The sequence below is a fragment of the Erinaceus europaeus genome, chromosome 3 (genome assembly GCF_950295315.1).
Source record: "Erinaceus europaeus chromosome 3, mEriEur2.1, whole genome shotgun sequence".
NCBI lineage: Eukaryota > Metazoa > Chordata > Mammalia > Eulipotyphla > Erinaceidae > Erinaceus > Erinaceus europaeus.
This window is the reverse complement of record NC_080164.1, coordinates 142,968,141-142,986,659: the sequence shown is the minus strand read 5'-3', so window position 1 is coordinate 142,986,659 and position 18,519 is coordinate 142,968,141. Positions and strand designations below refer to the sequence as shown.

General features: G+C 38.6%; 1 protein-coding gene across 1 annotated transcript; it reads right to left on the bottom strand.

Annotated features, from left to right (window-relative positions):
- Positions 1 to 440: 440 nt before the first annotated feature.
- NMU (neuromedin U) lies at positions 441 to 17,432 on the bottom strand. The gene is made up of 6 exons (XM_060188461.1): positions 17,385 to 17,432; positions 16,796 to 17,030; positions 11,399 to 11,457; positions 5,883 to 5,930; positions 2,471 to 2,530; positions 441 to 488 (listed from the first exon to the last, which is right to left on the bottom strand). The coding sequence occupies exons 1-6, from the start codon at positions 17,430 to 17,432 to the stop codon at positions 441 to 443; spliced, it is 498 nt and encodes a 165-aa protein (XP_060044444.1).
- Positions 17,433 to 18,519: the final 1,087 nt, after the last annotated feature.

Genomic DNA, 18,519 nt, shown 5'->3' with positions numbered 1-18,519 from the left:
TTTCTTGCCCTTGTTTCATTGTTGCTGTGGTTATTATTATTGTTGTTATTAGATAAGGCAGAGAGAAATGGAGAGAGGAGGGGAAGACAGAGAGGGGGAGAGAAGGATAGACACCTGTAGACCGGCTTCACCACTTGTGAAGCGATCCCCTGCAGGTCAGGGAGCCGGGGACTCAAACTGGGATCTCTAAGCTGGTCTTTGTGCTTCTCAGACATGTGTGTTTAACCCATTGCATTACCGCCCAGCCCCCTTATTATTTTTTTAAAAGATTTATTTAATTATTTATGAGAGAGAGAGAGAGAGAGAGAGAGAGAGCCACCAGAGCAATGCTCAGCTCTGATATTTGTGGGGCCAAGGATCAAACCTAGAACCGAATGCATGCAAGTTCTGCTGACCTAGCTTACCACTTACTTATTATATCTTCACACATAAAAATAAATTTATGGAAGTAACCTTACCCTTTTGGCATTATCTTTTTCATCTACATCCTGTTGAAAAGAAAGATTTACATATTGCTATATCACTAAAAAACATATAATACATTGCTAAAACACAAAAATTAGTTAACCATTTATTGCTCTAGAATTAAATAGAAAATTGATTAAGGGGGGCCAGGTGGTGGTGTACCTGGTTGAGTGCACACATTACAGTGCTCAGGGACCCAGGTTCGAGCCCCTGGTCCCCACCTGCAGAGAGAAAGCTTCACTAGTGATGAAGCAGGGCTGCACGTGTCTCTCTCTTTCCTTCTCTCCCTCTCCTCTCAATTTATTTCTGTCCTATACAATAATTAAAAAAGAAAGAAAAAATGGAAATTAATTAAGTGCTATTAATAAATAAAGATGTAAACAAAGATCTTCATAATAGCATTTTTGATTAAGAGAAAATTTCTGATGATGGATGTGGTGTAGAACCATAACCTTGTAATCTTGTATTTATGTAAATCATTATTAAATCATACAAAAACGTAATAGAAATTATAGGTGTTCAGTAGTAATGGAATTGGAAATTATTATCAAAATAATCACATCAAACCATTTTTAGTTATCAGTGAGTCAGACTATGAGTCAGCCTTGCTTTCTTCCATAAAGTTTTCTATATTCTACTCTACCTCAAAAATGTGTGTGTTATTCATTTTAAAGATTTATTAATTTATTTTATTTTTACCAGAGCAATGCTCAGTTCTGGCTGAGGATAGTGCTGGGGATTGAAACTTAGGACCTTTGGTGCCTCAGGTACAAAAGTCTTTTTGCATAACCATTATGCTGCCTTCCTAGTCCTATATATGTGTTTTAAAGTTAATTTTTTCCTGTTATTGTGTGTTCTCTCTTGTTCTTATTTGCCTCTAACACAAAAGGAAATGTATGGATGTCAACATCACAATCATTTATCTTATTTAGAAAGAAAAATAAATTGTTAGGACAACATCATCATCATTAAAATACTGGAACAACACACATTTAAAACACATTATTAGTTTCAGGGAATAATCACATGCTTCCAAAGTAGCAGGGTTGTTTTTTTTTGGTTTTTTTTTTTTACTTATTGTACAAAGTTAGAATGTACCAATGATAATAGGTTTAATTGGAACCACCATTGAAAAAGATAGTTCTCTCCCAGGTCCGAGGTTCAAACCCCTGCACCACCATAAGCCAGAGCTGAGCAGTGCTCTGGTTCAAAAAAAAAAAAAAAGATAGAAAAAGAAAAAGGTATCTGAAGATCTCATTTCTAGTAAAGTAGTTAAAATATTTTATTTATTTTATTGGATAGAGACACAGAAAAATTGAGAGGGAAATGGGGAGATAGAAAGGGAAAGAAAAGACACCTGCAGCACTGCTTCACTACTTGTGAAGCTTCCCCTCTGTAGGTGGAGACCCTGGGCTTGAACCCAGAACTTTGTACATGGTACTATGTGAGATAAACCAGGTACACCACCACCTAGCCCTCTAGTAAGGTAGTTTAAAGATGAGTCACTTTATATATGAGATTCTGAACGTAATATTAATTTTGGTTCTTTCTATTATTTTTCAAGTTCCCACTTACTCATGATTCAGGATGAAATTTCTGCCAAAAGAGCCAAACAATTTTAATAAGAAATCCATACATTTTAATGAAAACATAAAATTCAAACTGACATTGACAACATAGCTTACTTTTACTTAGTTATCTTTAACTAAAAGTCATATCCTAACCTCCAAGCTTAGAGATATGTATCTGTTCTCTAATTATAGTGTGGTTCAGGGAGAGAAAAAGAGTCAAAGTTATCCAAAAATTCTCATATCAGCTGGAGCATATCTTATATTTGATGGGACACAAGATTTTACAATTGGATGGTTATCCCCATAATTCCCAGACAGAAGAAACTAACTCCTCTTGACATACTTCCTAAATTGGTTATATTTTCTTCTAGAAGGTTCCAAGATTATTACTCAGCAATGTTTTACCTACAAAGAAAACACTATTTTAACTTTACCTGTGATTTCCGTGGTGTCCCCATAATTGCAAAGCAAAGTTCCTCCAATGCATTGGATGCCTAATGGAAGTGAGAAGATATATTGGCCATGCTTCTAACTTTAGCAACATTTGCATAGAAGACACAACTATAGAATATTAAGAGCACAATTGTATTCCAACTACCCAGAGTCTTTCCTACAGTTCACTGAAACTCTACTGGAGTCTCTCTTGATTAGAGATCATAGCAAATTATCAGCCAACATTACAAAGCAAAAGTATATAAATAAAATTTTGTTGGTTTTAAGTTCGATGTCATTTTTATTAGTGATTTATAATAATGGTTTACAAGATTGCAGGGTATACTCCCATATTGTACCCACCACCAAAGTCTTATAACCTCCTTCCCACTCCCTATAACAACCATCGTTCTCACAAAGTAATGGGGTAAAGGAGGGTGGGTAGGGGAAGAGAAATCATAGCAATGAAAGTCATGACAAAAAAAAATTGCTCCTAGAAATAAAGCTTTATTTCAAAAGAGGAAAAAAATAAATATGTAGTGTATACAGACACTGATTACACTGTGCCTAATTCATAGTTCTCAGTACTTGCTAAGGTCCATGAAAAGCTATGAATGAGTTACTTGGGTAGTGCCAAAAGAGGGATTAACCTCTTTAGCTTGTAGCAAAGTGTGATTGTACAAGTGAAAACTGTGAACCTCGATGGAGATTACTCATGATTGGCTAATTTGAAAATCCTACAACTGCTCACCAACAGTGGGAGGTGAAACTGCAGAAACTGTGTGGGGTGTACTAATCTGAGGTGCCACTCTTTCAGGCTGCTAACTGCACACCCCAGAATCAGGTTTTTCAAAGGATTTGAGCACAGAAATAGGGCAGAGCTCCTTGTGGTTAGCAGTCAGTTGGGTGTGGTGGGGAGTGGTACAAATGGACAAGCAGGGACGAAACCTCCTTGGCACAAAAATTCAATTCAGTAATACCATAAACAATTGACTACTTAGTAAATATATGTTAGAAGTAGTAAGGAGGTGGAATTGGGACTGGGGGTGGCTGGCAATATAATCAGTGGTTAAAATGATGTGCTATGGAGTTGAGCAGCCTTCAACTCTATAGCTGTGACAATTCCACTTCTACTCTGTGTTACTTTGGGTTGGTTACCTAACCTCCCTAAGAACCACAGTTTCTTCATAAATCAAAGATGACAATATCCCTGCAGAGAATTCTTGGAAGGATTAAATGTAGGTAAACCTCCAAGCATAGTATGCCGGATGCATAGCTATTAGTTAACAATATTGTCATTAGAAATTCATGACCTGTAAAACTTGATCTATAGCTCCAGATATTCTTAATATGGGAGGGGGTGGGTTATGGGGATTGGGTGGTGGGAATTGTGTGGAGTTGTACCCCTCCTACCTTATGTTTTTGTTCATTAATCCTTTCTTAAATAAAAAATTAAAAAAAAAAGAAAATATGTCAGTAGGATCATGCAGAGCCACAGCTATTCTCCACTACTGGACAAAAGTGCATGTTTAATGTTGTCGGGTGCATAGCATAACAGGAACACAGTAGAGCCAAGGCAACAGCTTCTTTGAACATCCTCCCTAGCACCAGAGGTTTACTTTGTCCTTTTCTATTTTTTCTTTAAGAATTTATTATTGTTTGTTTGTATGTTTTTAATCTTTTTATTTTATTTATTATTGGATAGAGATGGAGAGAAATGGAGAGAGGAGGGGGAGATAGAGGAGAGAGATGGAGAGACATCTGCAGCCCTGCTTCACCGCTCGTGAAGCTTTCCCCCTGCAGGTGGGTAGCAGGTGCTTGAACGCAGATCCTTGTGCACTGTAATGTGTGTGCTTAACCAGGTGCACCACTGTCTGGCCCCTCTCTTCTATTTGTTTACCTGTTATGCAAAGTGTTGGGTTATTTACTAGTAATGTTAAATGGCTTCCATTTATATAGTATTTTAATAAATGACAAAATACTTCATATACATAATACACATTTTAGGCCTTAAAATAATGCTGAGAGGGGAGTCGGGTTGTAGCACAGCGGGTTAAGCGCAGGTGGCGCAAAGCACAAGGACCGGCATAAGGATCCCGGTTCGAACCGCGGCTCCCCACCTGCAGGGGAGTCACTTCACAGGCGGTGAAGCAGGTCTGCAGGTGTCTATCTTTCTCTCCCCCTCTCTGTCTTCCCCTCCTCTCTCCGTTTCTCTCTGTCCTATCCAACAACGACGACAACAACAATAACTACAACAATAAAACAACAAGGGCAACAAAAGGGAATAAATAAATAAAATAAAATATTAAAAAAAATAATGCTGAGAGGTGTAAAGAACACAACTATGACTCTCATGTGTGAAATTCTTAGAGACTGTCACTTGCCTAATAGCACCTATGGCTCAGTAGTTGGTTGAGTGTAGCCTAGGATACAGGATTTCCGGCCTGAAACAATTTCTGTGTCACAATGGAAATGAAAAGTATACAGTTGGGAATTGACAGAGAAGAAAAAATATAATATTAGCCCTAAGACACCCTTTCTCATTTTTCCCTTCAGGAATGGGAAAAAGCACCTCAAAAATATGGAAATTGATCTCTGGAACCTCCCTTCACTGTTCCCTTAGAAGTGCTGCAAAAAACAACACAATAAAAGGAAACAAATTTAATGCCATCACAAATCAAAAATCTATTTCTCAACTTAAAGAACAATAAAGTAAGTTATATGTGTCTCCTTAGAAAACAATATCTAAGCCAGATAAGGCTTTGCAACAAGATAGAAGTTTAACAGAAAAAGTTTCAAAACAAACTCTATTTTCTTCAATAATCCTTTACATTAAGCAATTCTTTAATGAGCTGCAATTATTCTTCAAAGAGTTTTCTCAAGCTAATATATATGTGTGTGTGTGTGTGTGTGTGTGTGTGTGTGTGTCTGTGTAGACACACACACACACACACATATGATTTGTTTATGAAGAAGATAAGCAGAGAGGTGGGGGGAACCAGACACCACTCTGGTACATATGCTGCCGGGGATTGAACTTGGGGACTCATCTTATGCTTGAGAGTCCTGTGCTTTTATCCACTGCACCACCTCCGGGACCACTAAAATGTTTGTTGACCTTAAATGCCCTTTATTTTCTATTTGGTAAAATATTTTAAACCTAACACTGAATCTGATTTTGAAAATGGCATTTTAACTTCCAAAATATATGGATATTAGCTGCAAGTTTATTAGTTAGAGATGAAAGTCCTAGCATTTTCAATACAAATTTATCTCAATTATTATTACCTACAGTAGTAATTTATAATATGTTAGCATGCTTTAATAAGTTCATAAACTAATGACAGGCCCATAAGAAGAAATTAAATATTTCAGGACATTATGTCATTAGGAAATATCTTCTTCTGGAATTACCTGAGGCTGGGGATCACTGGACGGGAATGATGAACACGCATCCTCTAACTGTAGAAAACAAAAAAGACAGTTACATCTTGTAAGCAGACAAAAGTTTGTAAAGAAGTTTTTGTAAAACTTGATTGTACAAAATTAAGTTACCTATGTAACACTAACAAAACTTCCATTCAGTCTTTTGAGCTCAAGAGAGAGGAAAGTTTCAGTTTCCTTAAACTTCCTAAGGAAATCCTGAAATTGGGGTGTATACATCTCCAATATATGGATACCCCAAGAATGGCATATATTTTCAGAAAAAAGCTGTTAGAGATGATCATAAAGTATTATCTTGATATCAAATATCAAAGAGAAAGAACTTTGGGTATTCATATAATTCAGAAATGTGAAAAATAACTAAAGAATGTTCTCAAAATTAAGGGATATTTTGCTTTCATGCTAGATGTGAAATTAATGACACCGTCTAAATTAATATAACAACATCATCATAGGTAATAAATAGCACACAGTAAAAGCTCTTATACAATATATCTAGTCCACTAGTTTACCAAAGAACTGGCATTAGAAAAGAGTTCTAAGTCTAGGCATTATGGATTGCTAACATTAAAATAGAATATATCTGATCACCACTTTACCACAAACTATCATTGTTTGCAGTGCATTTCAACACTTTATTTATTTATTTATTTTTATAATAGTTATAGATGCTTTTAAAAAAAAAACAAACTTATTTTTATTTGATAGAGACAGAGAGAAACTAAGAAGGGAGGGGGAGGTCGAGAGAGAGAGACAGAGAGAAACCTGCAGCCCTGCTTCACCACTTGTGAAGCTTTCCCCCAGCAGGTTGGGGCCAGGGGCTTGAACCTGGGTCGTTGTGCACTATAATACATGCGCTTAACCAGGTGCAGCACCACTCGGCCCCAGAAAACTGTCAACACTTTAATAAAGGCATATATGAACTTTAAAAAAGGAAAGAGGGAGTTGGGCGGTAGCGCAGCCGGTTAAGTGCAAGTGGCGCGAAGTGTAAGGACTGGTGTAAGGATCCCGGTTCCAGCCCCTGGCTTCCCATCTGCAGGGGAGTCGCTTCACAAGTGGTCGCTTCACAATCTTTCTCTTCCTCTCTGTCTTCCCCTCCTCTCTCCATTTCTTTCTGTCCTATCTAACAATGACAACATCAATGATAACCACAACAATAATAAAAAACAAGAAGGGCAACAAAAAGGAAAATAAATAAATATAAAAATAAGAGTCACTATATCATCTCTTAGAAACAAAACAAAATTTCTATTTTTACAAAATAAGCTTACTGAAGCTGAGGACTATTTTCAGCTTTTATCTTTAAAAAGTACAATTGAAAGTTAATAAATTATAGCACAAAGTATTAATATTGAAACTGTACTGTATAATTTGATTTGCAATATATGTATTTATTAATTACAAAAAACAGAATGCTGAGAAGTTAAGCATTAAGTTAGATGTTCAGAGTAATTTCTAGTGTTTCTTTCTCAGTGGCTTTGTTAAATGGGACAGGAAAAAATTCTACAGATTCTTAGCTATCTGGGATGAATTAGGTTGAGTCTTATTATGATAAAGTATCTCAGCGAGTCCCCTTCTAGTCCCAGAGTTTTTTGTTGATCCATTTAATTTAAATTCCATCCTGACATGAAGTAAAGGGGGCAGGGAATTGTTATGCTTTTCAGTCATAATTTCTCAAGCTTCTGAGAGATAGTTCAGCTTACTGGAGCACCAGTTTGTATGTCTGAAGCCTAAGAGGTCACAAATTCAATCCCTGGCACTACCATATCCAGAGGTGAGCAGTGCTCTGGTCCTCTCTTACCTTCATTTCTCATAATAAATACATAAGCAAACTAACAAATGAATCTTAAAATAATAAAAACTTCTCATGTTCTCTACTGTTTCCAAGTTGAATATGTTCTAAAATACATGATATCCCAGAGAAAAATTATGTGATATTATTGAAATGTATCATTGTATTTATTCTTTGTACCTACATACATTTTCCCTTTCATGACATACAAATCTAGAATCACAGATAAATAAAATAAAGACACAGGGGCCAGGTGGTGGCATGCCTGGTTAAGTGTACATGTTACCGTGCCCACACCTGCAGGGGGTGGGGGGGAAGCCTCACAAGTGGTGAAGCAGGGCTGCAGATATCTCTTTTCCCTCTCCTTCTTTATCTCCCCTTTCCTTTTGATTTATCTGTCCTATCAAATAAAAGATAGAAAAGGGAGTGGGGGAAGGCTGCTGGGACTATTGACTTTGTTGTGTAGGTACCTAGCCCTAGCAGTAACTCTGGTGGCAAAAAAATGAATAAAACATACTAGTAAAAAATTAACATACATACAGTGATAAACATTTCACATGGGCAGAATATATGTCATATCTAGCTTGTTCAGAATGAGTGTTAAGTATTTTGTTAAACTGAGGTGTGGGAAAAGGTTAAAAATAGAATTTGGATAGCATTTTCCAGTTTTCCATATAACAAAATGGAAAATGTTATGCATGTATAAACTATTGTATTTACTGTTGAATGTAAAACATTAATTGCCCAATAAAGAAATTTAAAAAATAGAATTTGGTTGTTTATTTTTTATTTTGGTTGTTTATTGTTTATATTCCTCTTTTAGCACTGAATTTTGTGTAATTACTATTATATCATACCCATTTGTTAGTTTTATTTATTTATTTGTTAGTTGGCTTTAAAAGTATAGGAAGAAGTGGTTCCTCCTGAAATCTGTGTGATACCTAGGTATTTGAGGACATTACACACTGAAGGGGAAAGCAGTCCACCCACAGAGCATGCTGTTCATCTTATGTGATGTGGAATAGAGAATATAGAACTCTTGAACTTCCAGGTTAACTGGAAGTTAACCTGGAAGTTAGTGCATTAGTATTGTTTGAACAAAAGCATCAGAATAAGGGAAAACATTAGTCAAATCAGGAGTTAATGGCAAAGCTTTCCAATCTCTGTTCTTCTTTCTATAAAAGATAGAGAAACAATGTCCATTTGGTATGCACTTGTCTGTTTTACTCAAATTATGGTTCTAATGTTTTTGAGTGCAACTCATTGTCTTGGAGAACTCTATGGAGTCCATTGGTGAATGTATTTGAAGCTAGTTGGGTCTCTATATATAATCTGAAAAACACGTGTGTCTAGTTTCTTATTAGTTCTGTACTTTTTAAAAATGTCCAGTAGAAAAAAAATATATATATGCCCAGCATCTTTTTAAAGTACCATTTTCTATTTTTAAAAAAGAACTTATAGAGTGTTCATAACAATTTGAATTTTCTTCCTGCATTATCTGAAGTAGTTTTCCAAGACTGTCCACAGAAACACAGATGATCTCCAGTTAGAATGCTTCTGTATTATACATTATTATCTGCTAAGTTTCTTCTTCCTCTTCCCTACGTAGTGACAGGGTTTGAATGTAGGACTTTGCACATGGGAAGGAACGTGCACTACCATATGAATTATCTCCCAGCCTCCCTACGATTTACTTTTGACTACAGCAGTTTATTCCTTCTTAGAGTTTTTGTTGTCATTGTTAACAAAACAGTAAGTTAATCCATTCTTTTTTATTTTACTTTTTTAGAAACTTTATTATTAAGTTCTATTTTCTAAGTGAAAAGAAATTTATTTTTAATGATTTTTGCTTGTTTATTTATTTGGGAGGGAGAAAGTGAGACCAGAGCATTGCTCTCTCATATGTAGTATTGATGACCAGACCAAGAACCCCATATATGCAAAACAGACTTTCCACACACTTAGCAAATTCCTAGTCCCTACAGATTCTTGTATACAGATACAATATCCAAAAATCTTTTGAAGTTTATCTCTGGTCTAATAATTTAAGAATAAGAAATTTACTAATGCAATACATAGTAGTTATAGATTAAAGGAGAAAAACATATATCTCAGTGCTGATGCAGATAAAGCATTTAATTCACTCCTATTTTATTGAGGATAAACAAAATTCCTGAAAGAACAGAAAAGAAGTTCTTTCAAACTGAAAATTCCTTTCTGGAGTAGATAGTTATATGCACTGTGTAACTTAATGACATAGGAGGATTTGGCCAACGAAGTAAGAAGAAATGGTTTCTTTAGTGTTTAGATTTTTTTTCAAGAACTTGTCAATTTTGTCTAAATCAAAAACAGTTATAATGTAATACTTTTGTTGGTCCTTTTTTATTAAAATACAGCTCATATACCATAACATCCATTGAATTCAATGATGTTAAGTGCTATTTACAACCATTACCAACTGTCTGTAGCAGATCTTAAAAGTTTTCTTTTTCAAATCTCTATTTTCTTTTTTTTTTAATATTTACTTTATTTATTTGTTCCCTTTTGTTGCCCTTGTTGTTTTATTGTGGTAGTTATTATTATTGTTGTCGTCGTTGTTGGATAGGACAGAGAGAAATGGAGAGAGGAGGGGAAGACAGAGAGGAGGAGAGAAAGATAGACACCTGCAGACCTGCTTCACCGCCTGTGAAGCGACTCTCCTGCAGGTGGGGAGCCGGGGTTCGAACCGGGATCCTTATACCGGTCCTTGTGCTTTGCGCCACCTGCGCTTAACCCGCTGCGCTACAGCCCGACTCCCCAAATCTCTATTTTCTATGCCCGTCTTTTTTTTAGTCCCTATCTTGTTTAATTTTATCTTCCCTTCTACCTTTATTTTTTCTATCAAAATTATCACATAGCTTCAAGCCTGCAAGATTCCACCACCCTGGTAGACTATTTATTTATTTATTTATTTACTTACTTATTATAAGGTGAGAGGCAGCAATAGAAAACTAGAGAGAAAAGGAAACACTTCGTAGCACTGCTCCATTGCTTGTGAAACTTTCCTTGTGCAGGTGCTGCCATGTGATGTGCTGGGACTCAAACACAGTAAGTATGTGCTCTACTGGGTGAGTACCCAGCCCCCAGCCCCCTGCCCTAAGCCCCCTGCCTTTGAATATCATACTGCCTCTGTTCATTAACTTATTGAACTATCAGATATATCATTCTGTTCATATTGTTGATTAGTCCTCATCTTTTAAAAACGTATTTCTGCCTTCAGTTTTTGTTATCGACTTCATTTCTGTTTGACTTGTTTTCCCTGTTGTTCCTTTCCCCACACATTTTTAGTTGTTTGTTTTAATTTTTCTTTATATATATCAATACATAATAGGAAGCACAAGTAAATACAATCCATTGTACTACCTCTCTGGCTGCTCATGATAATTTTATTATTTTTATATATTTGTTTTTATTTCATAGGACAGAGAAAAATTAAGAAAGGATGGGGAGTCAGAGAGATAGACAGAAAGAGAGACATCTGCAGCACTGCTTCACTACTCATGAATCTTCCCCCCTGCAAGTAGGGGCTGGAGGCTTGAACTGAAAGTCCTTGTACTTGGTACCATGTGCACTCAACCAGGAGTGCCAGTGCCCAGATCCTCATGATAACTGTAAAAGGTAAAGTTTCATTAATTTGTGTGAAGAAATTCTTTACCTCACTCCATAGCTGTAGTTCTTGTTCAGGTTGTAATCCTTGAAGTAATACTGGAGCACCTGAAAATAAAATAATATGTTAATTTCATAAGTTTTTCTTTAAAGTTACATATTTAATTATGAATCATTTTAAATGATATTTCTCATTTTTAGTATATGTTGCTACCCTTCTATTGCAACCAGATTTTTCAGCATCTGACTTAGTATACAGATAGCTGTTAGATAAACCTTAAGAAAATAATAAAAACATTTCTCTCAAAAGGAGATTACATGCCTACAAAAAACTCATACATGAATATGCATTATAGCATTATTATTAATAGCCACAAAGCAGAAACAATTCAAATATCCATCATCTGGTGAACAGATGAACAAAATATGGCAATACACATAATGAAATACTACTCATTGAAAGGAATGAATCTCTGATATACACTACAATGTAGATGAAACTCAGATATATTAAGCCAAACAAAACAGATGAAAAGAGTCATATCTTGTGACTCCATTCATATGAAATATCCAGAAAAGGGATATTTTGGGTGATAGAAAGATTAGCAGTTGCCCTTACAACCACAATGCCTTGTCAACATCATTTGGAGTATATTTCCTTCCATGACTCCAGGTTTGCCATCTGAAATTTTCATTATGGGAGTTGGGCAGTAGCAGTGCGTTAAGCGAACATGGTGTGAAGCGTAAGGACAGGGACTTAAGGATCCCGGTTGGAGCCCCCGGCTCCCCACCTGCAGGGGAGTCCCTTCACAGGAGGTGAAGCAGGTCTGCAGGTGTCTCTCCCCCTCTCTCTCTTCCCCTCCTCTTACCATTTCTCTCTGTCCTAACAACAATGCCATCAATTGCAACAACAATAATAACCACACAACAATAATAATAAAAAACCCAAGGACAGCAAAAGGGAATATATATATATATATATATATATATATTAAATTAAAGAAAAAAAGAAATTGTCATTATGTGTCTAGCTTAGCCCCTAGCAGTTCTATCAACAAAAAAGGGAGTACTTTATGACTCTTACAGAAACCATATGAACTTATTTGGGTTAAGAAGACAAATTAAAAAAAGAAAAAGTTATGTGTTATCATCAGGGCTCCACTATTTTAGGTTCATTTTTCAGACAGAAAGTGGCTGAGATACAGGAAAGAGGGAAAGACACCACCGAATTTAAGCTAGGGTATCAGGCGGTGGCACATCTGGTTAAGCACTCACACTACAGTGTGGAAAGACCTGGGTTCAAGTCCCTGGTCCCCATCTTCATGGGGGACGCTTCACAAGCAGTGAAGTAGGGCTGCAGGTGTCTTTCTCTCCCCTTTCCTATCTCCTCCCCTCTCAATTTCTGTCTCTAGTCAATAATAAATAAATTAAAATGTTAAAAACAACAACAACAACAATAAATGAAGGCACTGAAGCTTCCCTCTGTATGGTAGGCTTCAATCTGGGTGCATAACAAAACGGGCTCCTTCCCAGGTGAATTATCTTTCTGACTCAAAGCCAGAAGTAAAAGCAATGTTTTTGTTTGTTAGTTTTAATAAAGTCTTTCCTTCTTTTTTCTTCTCCACTTCTTCACCCTCTTCCTCCTTTTCCTCCTTTTTTGCTAGAGATGAGAGACAGACAGATACATAGATAGATAGAGAGAGAGGTGCACCAACAGTTCCTAAATGTTTCTCTAGGGCTCAAGACAACTCACCCAGTGGAGAACATATTTTACCATTGTTTAAGGTATGTGAAAGCAGATGAATTAGACAGCTATTACCTTTACATTAATAAAAGTGTATTTACCTACACTTAAAAATAAGAAGAAGAAAGAAAGAAAAAAGGACAGAGAGAGAGAGAGAATACAATGCCAGACTTGGACTGGGCATAGTGTATTGCACCAAAGCAAGGTACTCTGGGAAAGGAGGGGAGTGAGGGGGTGAAGAGAGCTTTAGTGTCCTGGTGCATGATGCTGGAAAAAAACCTAGGTTATGCTCTCCAGAGAACTTTCACATAGAGATGAGAAATTGTACACGTGTCAACAACTGAACTGTAAACCACTACTTACCCAAATAAAAATAATAAAGAAAAAAAGTCCTTTCACAAGGAAGCAAGGGAAAAAAAAAAAAAAGTAAGCCAAAACATTCATCTTTCCCAAGGTTTGCCTTTCATCCATGTTTGTAAGTTAAATGAAATTTGTCTTTTAAAAAAATCTGGCTTCAAGTCCCAGCACTAACTACAGAGGAGCATTATGAAGAGCACCAGGAAAAGTTCCGCAAACAGTGAAATGGTACTACGGTATCTCTTTCTCTCTTCTCCTGTCTGTACAAGTGTTCTAAGAACAGTGTAACTGTGTGCATTTGAGGTCCTAGAGGGCAAGACATTTAATTAAATAAAATAAAAAATATTTTATAATTTTTAAAAATATTTGATTTATTTTAATATGAGGGAAGGAGTGAAGGCGGGGGCCATTGATTCCAGAGCACTGCTCATCTCCAGCTTATGGTAATGCTGGGGATTGACCTTGGCCCCTTGAAACCTCAGGCATGGGAGTCTTTTAAATAATCATTATGCTATCTCCCTAGTCCCCACATATTCTATAATTTATAGAAAAGCCAATATCCTATGACTGAACTCAAACAAAAAGAACTATTTTCCCTTTGCCTATTTGGTAACTAGTTAGTATGATTGTCTTCTCAGACATAATATATGTAGACTTTATAGCAGCCCCAGAGCAACCCTATATACTTTCCCAAATATTGTCAGAGGTAGTGCTACAGTTATTACACCAGAATAGCTGCACTGCTTTTGACCATTTTCTTATCAAGATCCTGCACTTCAGCACTAGGGAGTAAAGTGAAATCTCTCTCGTGCGCTCTGATTCTCTGTCTCTGTCTCCGTCTCTCTCTCTCTCTTTTTGCATACACATGCACGGAAATCTCTACTCTTATGTACTAAGTTAGATCATTCTGTGCAATCTAACCTGTGCAAACGATATAAACAACTTCCACATTTGTAAATACACTGACCATGCATAAGAGAAAGAAGGAAAAAGATTTTATTATAAAAGTGACGCTTTTCATGATCTCATGGCTAGTATTTAGTGCAGAATTTCTTTTTCTTTGAAGTTCAGATTTTGAAGTGAGAAATGATTATTACTGAATAAATTTTAGGTATAATTTGTTGGGGGATAGCATAATGATTACACAAACATACTCTTATACCTAAAGCTCTGAGGTACCAGGTTCAATCTGCACTGCTATCAGCCAGAGCTGAGCAGTGCTCTGATAAAAGAAAAAAAAAATTCCTTGACTAGGCTTTGGAACTTAATCACTTAATGTAGCAGATAAAGTCAAATAACTAAAATCTATTTGTTGTAGGTATCCAAAATGTGCCCTTCTTTTTAGGAATGTTCCTTCCTTCTTTTCATACTGTTCTCTGAAAAGAACACGCTGTTTTCATCTGCCAAAACTTTGGCTGGTCTTTTATCTTTCTATTCCTATTGCATGCTCTACTAATTCAGTTTTGCCAAGGATGCTGCACTATTGACACTAATTTATTTTTCCCTAGTTCTGTGACATTTGTTTTGTTGTTTGGGGGCACATCCAGTTGCATCCTGCATACTGATTAATCCTGGCAGATGATCTCGCAGATTTTCTTATGCATGTCATATTTCTTCTTCCAGGCCATCTTTAGGGTTTGGGGAGCAGAGCAGATGACAGCCTGCTGTATTCTCCTTCTCCCCATCACATTTTTAGGGAGATAAAACTAGGTGTTATTTACTTATTTATTTTTATACAAAAGGCAGGTTTCAAGGAGGGAAGAAGACACAAATAGTCTATGGGGGGGTCTCTGTGTAGTGGAAGAGATACCTAACTCTTTTTTTTTAGTAGCAGATTTTTAAAATTATTTTATTTATTTAAAAAAGGAGACATTAGCAAAAAGCCATAGGATAAGAGGGGTACAACTCCACACAATTCCCACCACCTGATCTCCATATCCCACCCCCTCCCCTGATAGCTTTCCTATTCTTTATCCCTCTGGGTGGAGAAATACTAGGAATTATTTATGAGATATTTGGTCATCCAGCAAATATGCACTTTTGGAAATAAAATCCAAGACTTGCTTGTGTGTGTTTAAAACCAGCCTCTACCTTCCACAGTCTGTACTCAGCCATCAGCACCCTGAAAATTCTTCCACCCCAGTCCATTTTCTTTGTCTCAGGAAAGGAGAAAATCAAAACAGTGAAAGAACTGCAATCAAGATAAATGCATTAGGAGAATAGCTTCAGTTTCCTCACCTCTGAGGGAGGACTGAGCTACATGACTTAATAGGACATGATAGGAGAGCAGAGCAGAACCAAGAGAACCTACTAGCAAATTCAGTCTTAGCAGAGCAGCAACTGGCCCTAGAGGGGTCATTGTTTCAGAGCTCTGCGGTGTGGCTCCCTTATGGTGTCCTGAAAGGTAATCTTTCAAGGGTGAGTGAATAAGGGAACAGAAGGAATTGCTCTCTGAAATGGAACATGTTATGCTGTCGTCCTGTCTTCAAGCCTTTCCTGACACTGCTTTGCATTTCCCATTTCTTCCCTCTGAGCTAAGGGTGGAAAGTATGTGACTGTCAAGTCACATCGACCTTCCTTGGCTTTAACTGGAGCAGTGACCCGGTTTACATATTACCTTTTCTAACTCCATAGAGTGAGAACGTCTATTCCTTTTCCTAATCTGGTGCCCTTATTGTTATTACCAAACTCTGATTTAAGTTTGTTTACAACATCTTAGAAGTTCCAGTTGTAGAGCATAATTCAACATCTATATGCCCTACCTCATGAGCACCACCAAAAATCTAGTTTCCATTCACAACTGTACAGACGATCCACTTTGCCTATTTTTCCCCTATTAAAATGGCCAGGATGAGCTTCTGACTGCTCGGGATCATCTGAGCAGAATAAGAGTTCACTCACTGCAGAAGTCCAGCGTTCTGCCTTGCATCAGCAGGTTGGGTTGGGAACTTCAGTTTTTATTCAACTATCATCCCCTCCAGAAATTGCAAACAAGGGAAAAGCGTGTTACTTTTCTCTAGTTTCATGCCGGTTACCCTTGGGCTAGGGGGTGGGGCTGGCCATTTCCTAGTGTCAGGGCATCTGCGAGTTTCCACCAACAGCAGGACGCTAAGGTACAAGGCCTGGGGAATTTTGGGGTGGGGGCAGAATGGCGTTCCAGCAGGGTTGGGGGCACCTACATCGCTGGCTGCCCCCAACGGCCATCCATGCCAGCTTTCCAGGCCTGTGCAGCTCCGGGTGAAGGGAAAACTCAGAAATCGATGGGAGAGGTGAAAAAGGGAGGGAGGAGAATGGGGCAGGAGAAAGGCGCGAGGAGTGGGCTCCGGGAGGCGCGGGACCGCTTACCTTGGGGGGCGCCCGCACAACAGAGGAGCAGTAGTAACAGCTGCAGCAGCAGGGCTGGGGGCGTGCGGGCCACCTGTCCCGGGGGCAGCCAGGGGCGGCGGCGGTCTGCTCGCAGCATGTGGGCGCTTGAGGACAGCTCTGGGCTAGCGACCCTTCCTGTGCCGGCTGCCCTCCGCTTTGTGTCCGGGAGCTCTCGGGGTACCCGGGCCGCACTGACATCCCCGCGCCGGCGCAACTTTTAAATCTCGCGGACACGTGGGTGGAAGCGGCACGGCCCCCGGTGAGCATCACTGGGCGGCTACCGCCCCAGACCTCCATGGAGTCACTTGGGACCTGCTGCCCGCCCCCGCCCGGCTCTGCAGCCAAGCCCAGCCCCTCAACTGAGTCTTTGACTCATGGTACCCAGCATATTACTCCACTCCCACCACCACCCCACCCCACCCCCCACCACACGCAGGGGTCGGGCCATGGCGCATCTGCTTAAGAACGCATATCACCCACCTCCACCCCTCAACTCAGCGCTGCTGTCCCCCAGGGCTCTGGGACAGAGCCGAATTGAATTATAACAATGCACATTCATTTCTCTTACTCTGAGTAAGAGGCGGGGAACTTGTTTTTTAAACTTGCTAGTGGTCATGTTCTCTTGCTTCTTGGGCTTATCTGGAATGCTCAGTCTCCCAGAATACACACACACACACACACACACACAGAGAGAGAGAGAGAGAGAGAGAGAGAGAGAGAGAGAGAGAGAGACTTTACACACCTCTGGAAGCACCTCTGTTAGTTCTCTCATTCATTCCCAACTCCCCTTGGCCAATGCCCAGACCATATCTGAGTATATTTGAGCAATACTGTTTCATCCATGATATTGATGCTTCCCCTGTTTCTACAAGGTCTGAGACCATTTAGGGACCTGCACTGAGCTTGCCTGTGTTGGGCTTGACCACACGTAGATTTCTCAACAGATCTGGAGGGTCTCTAGAGTTCCTATAATTTTCCAAACCTAAGTGATACTTTTTTTTTTTTTTTGCTCTATGCATTTCTAATACAGGTATTGTCTGGGAAGATGGTGTCAGAGTTGGAAATAGGACTAGAAAGTTAGAGCTGGACAGAGAGTAGCTCTCAAATATGGGGAAAATATATAAATACTGTTAACTGTAAACCCCATCGATTTGATCTGGAGCCCATGTAACCTCTGCATCCCTGTAGGTCTGAGCTCGAATTCTGTGGTCATAGCTAGGAACGTTTTAGGCTGCACTCATTGCAGGACCAGTCTTTCTCAACTGTCAGAGTATTTTGACCCAGTCTCCCTTAGGAAAATGGGGCGGTCCCTACCAATGTTGACCCACATTGAGGGCAAGGTCCTGTAAAGGCCCATAAGAGTGTCAGCTATCTTGTTCCTGATGAAGATGACCAGTGACAGTGAAGAGAGGGATCTGTTAGAGGTCTAGGCCCATCATTTCTGTGTGTGAATCCCAGGATTCTCTGACGAGGGCCCCGGTGATGGGGTGGCCTGGTAGTGATCAAAAGTGGGCTCTCAATTCTAGTCCACTTGTCAGAGTGTCTATTTTTGTTCAAGTACAAGATAGTTTTGATTTAATGGTTTTATAATACAATCTGAGAACTGCGAGTTTGATGCCTCCAGCTCTGTTCTTCTATTTTATCTTCTAGAGACCACCTGTATGTACCTTGTCATATGACCTTCAAATTTTCCATTATTTGGC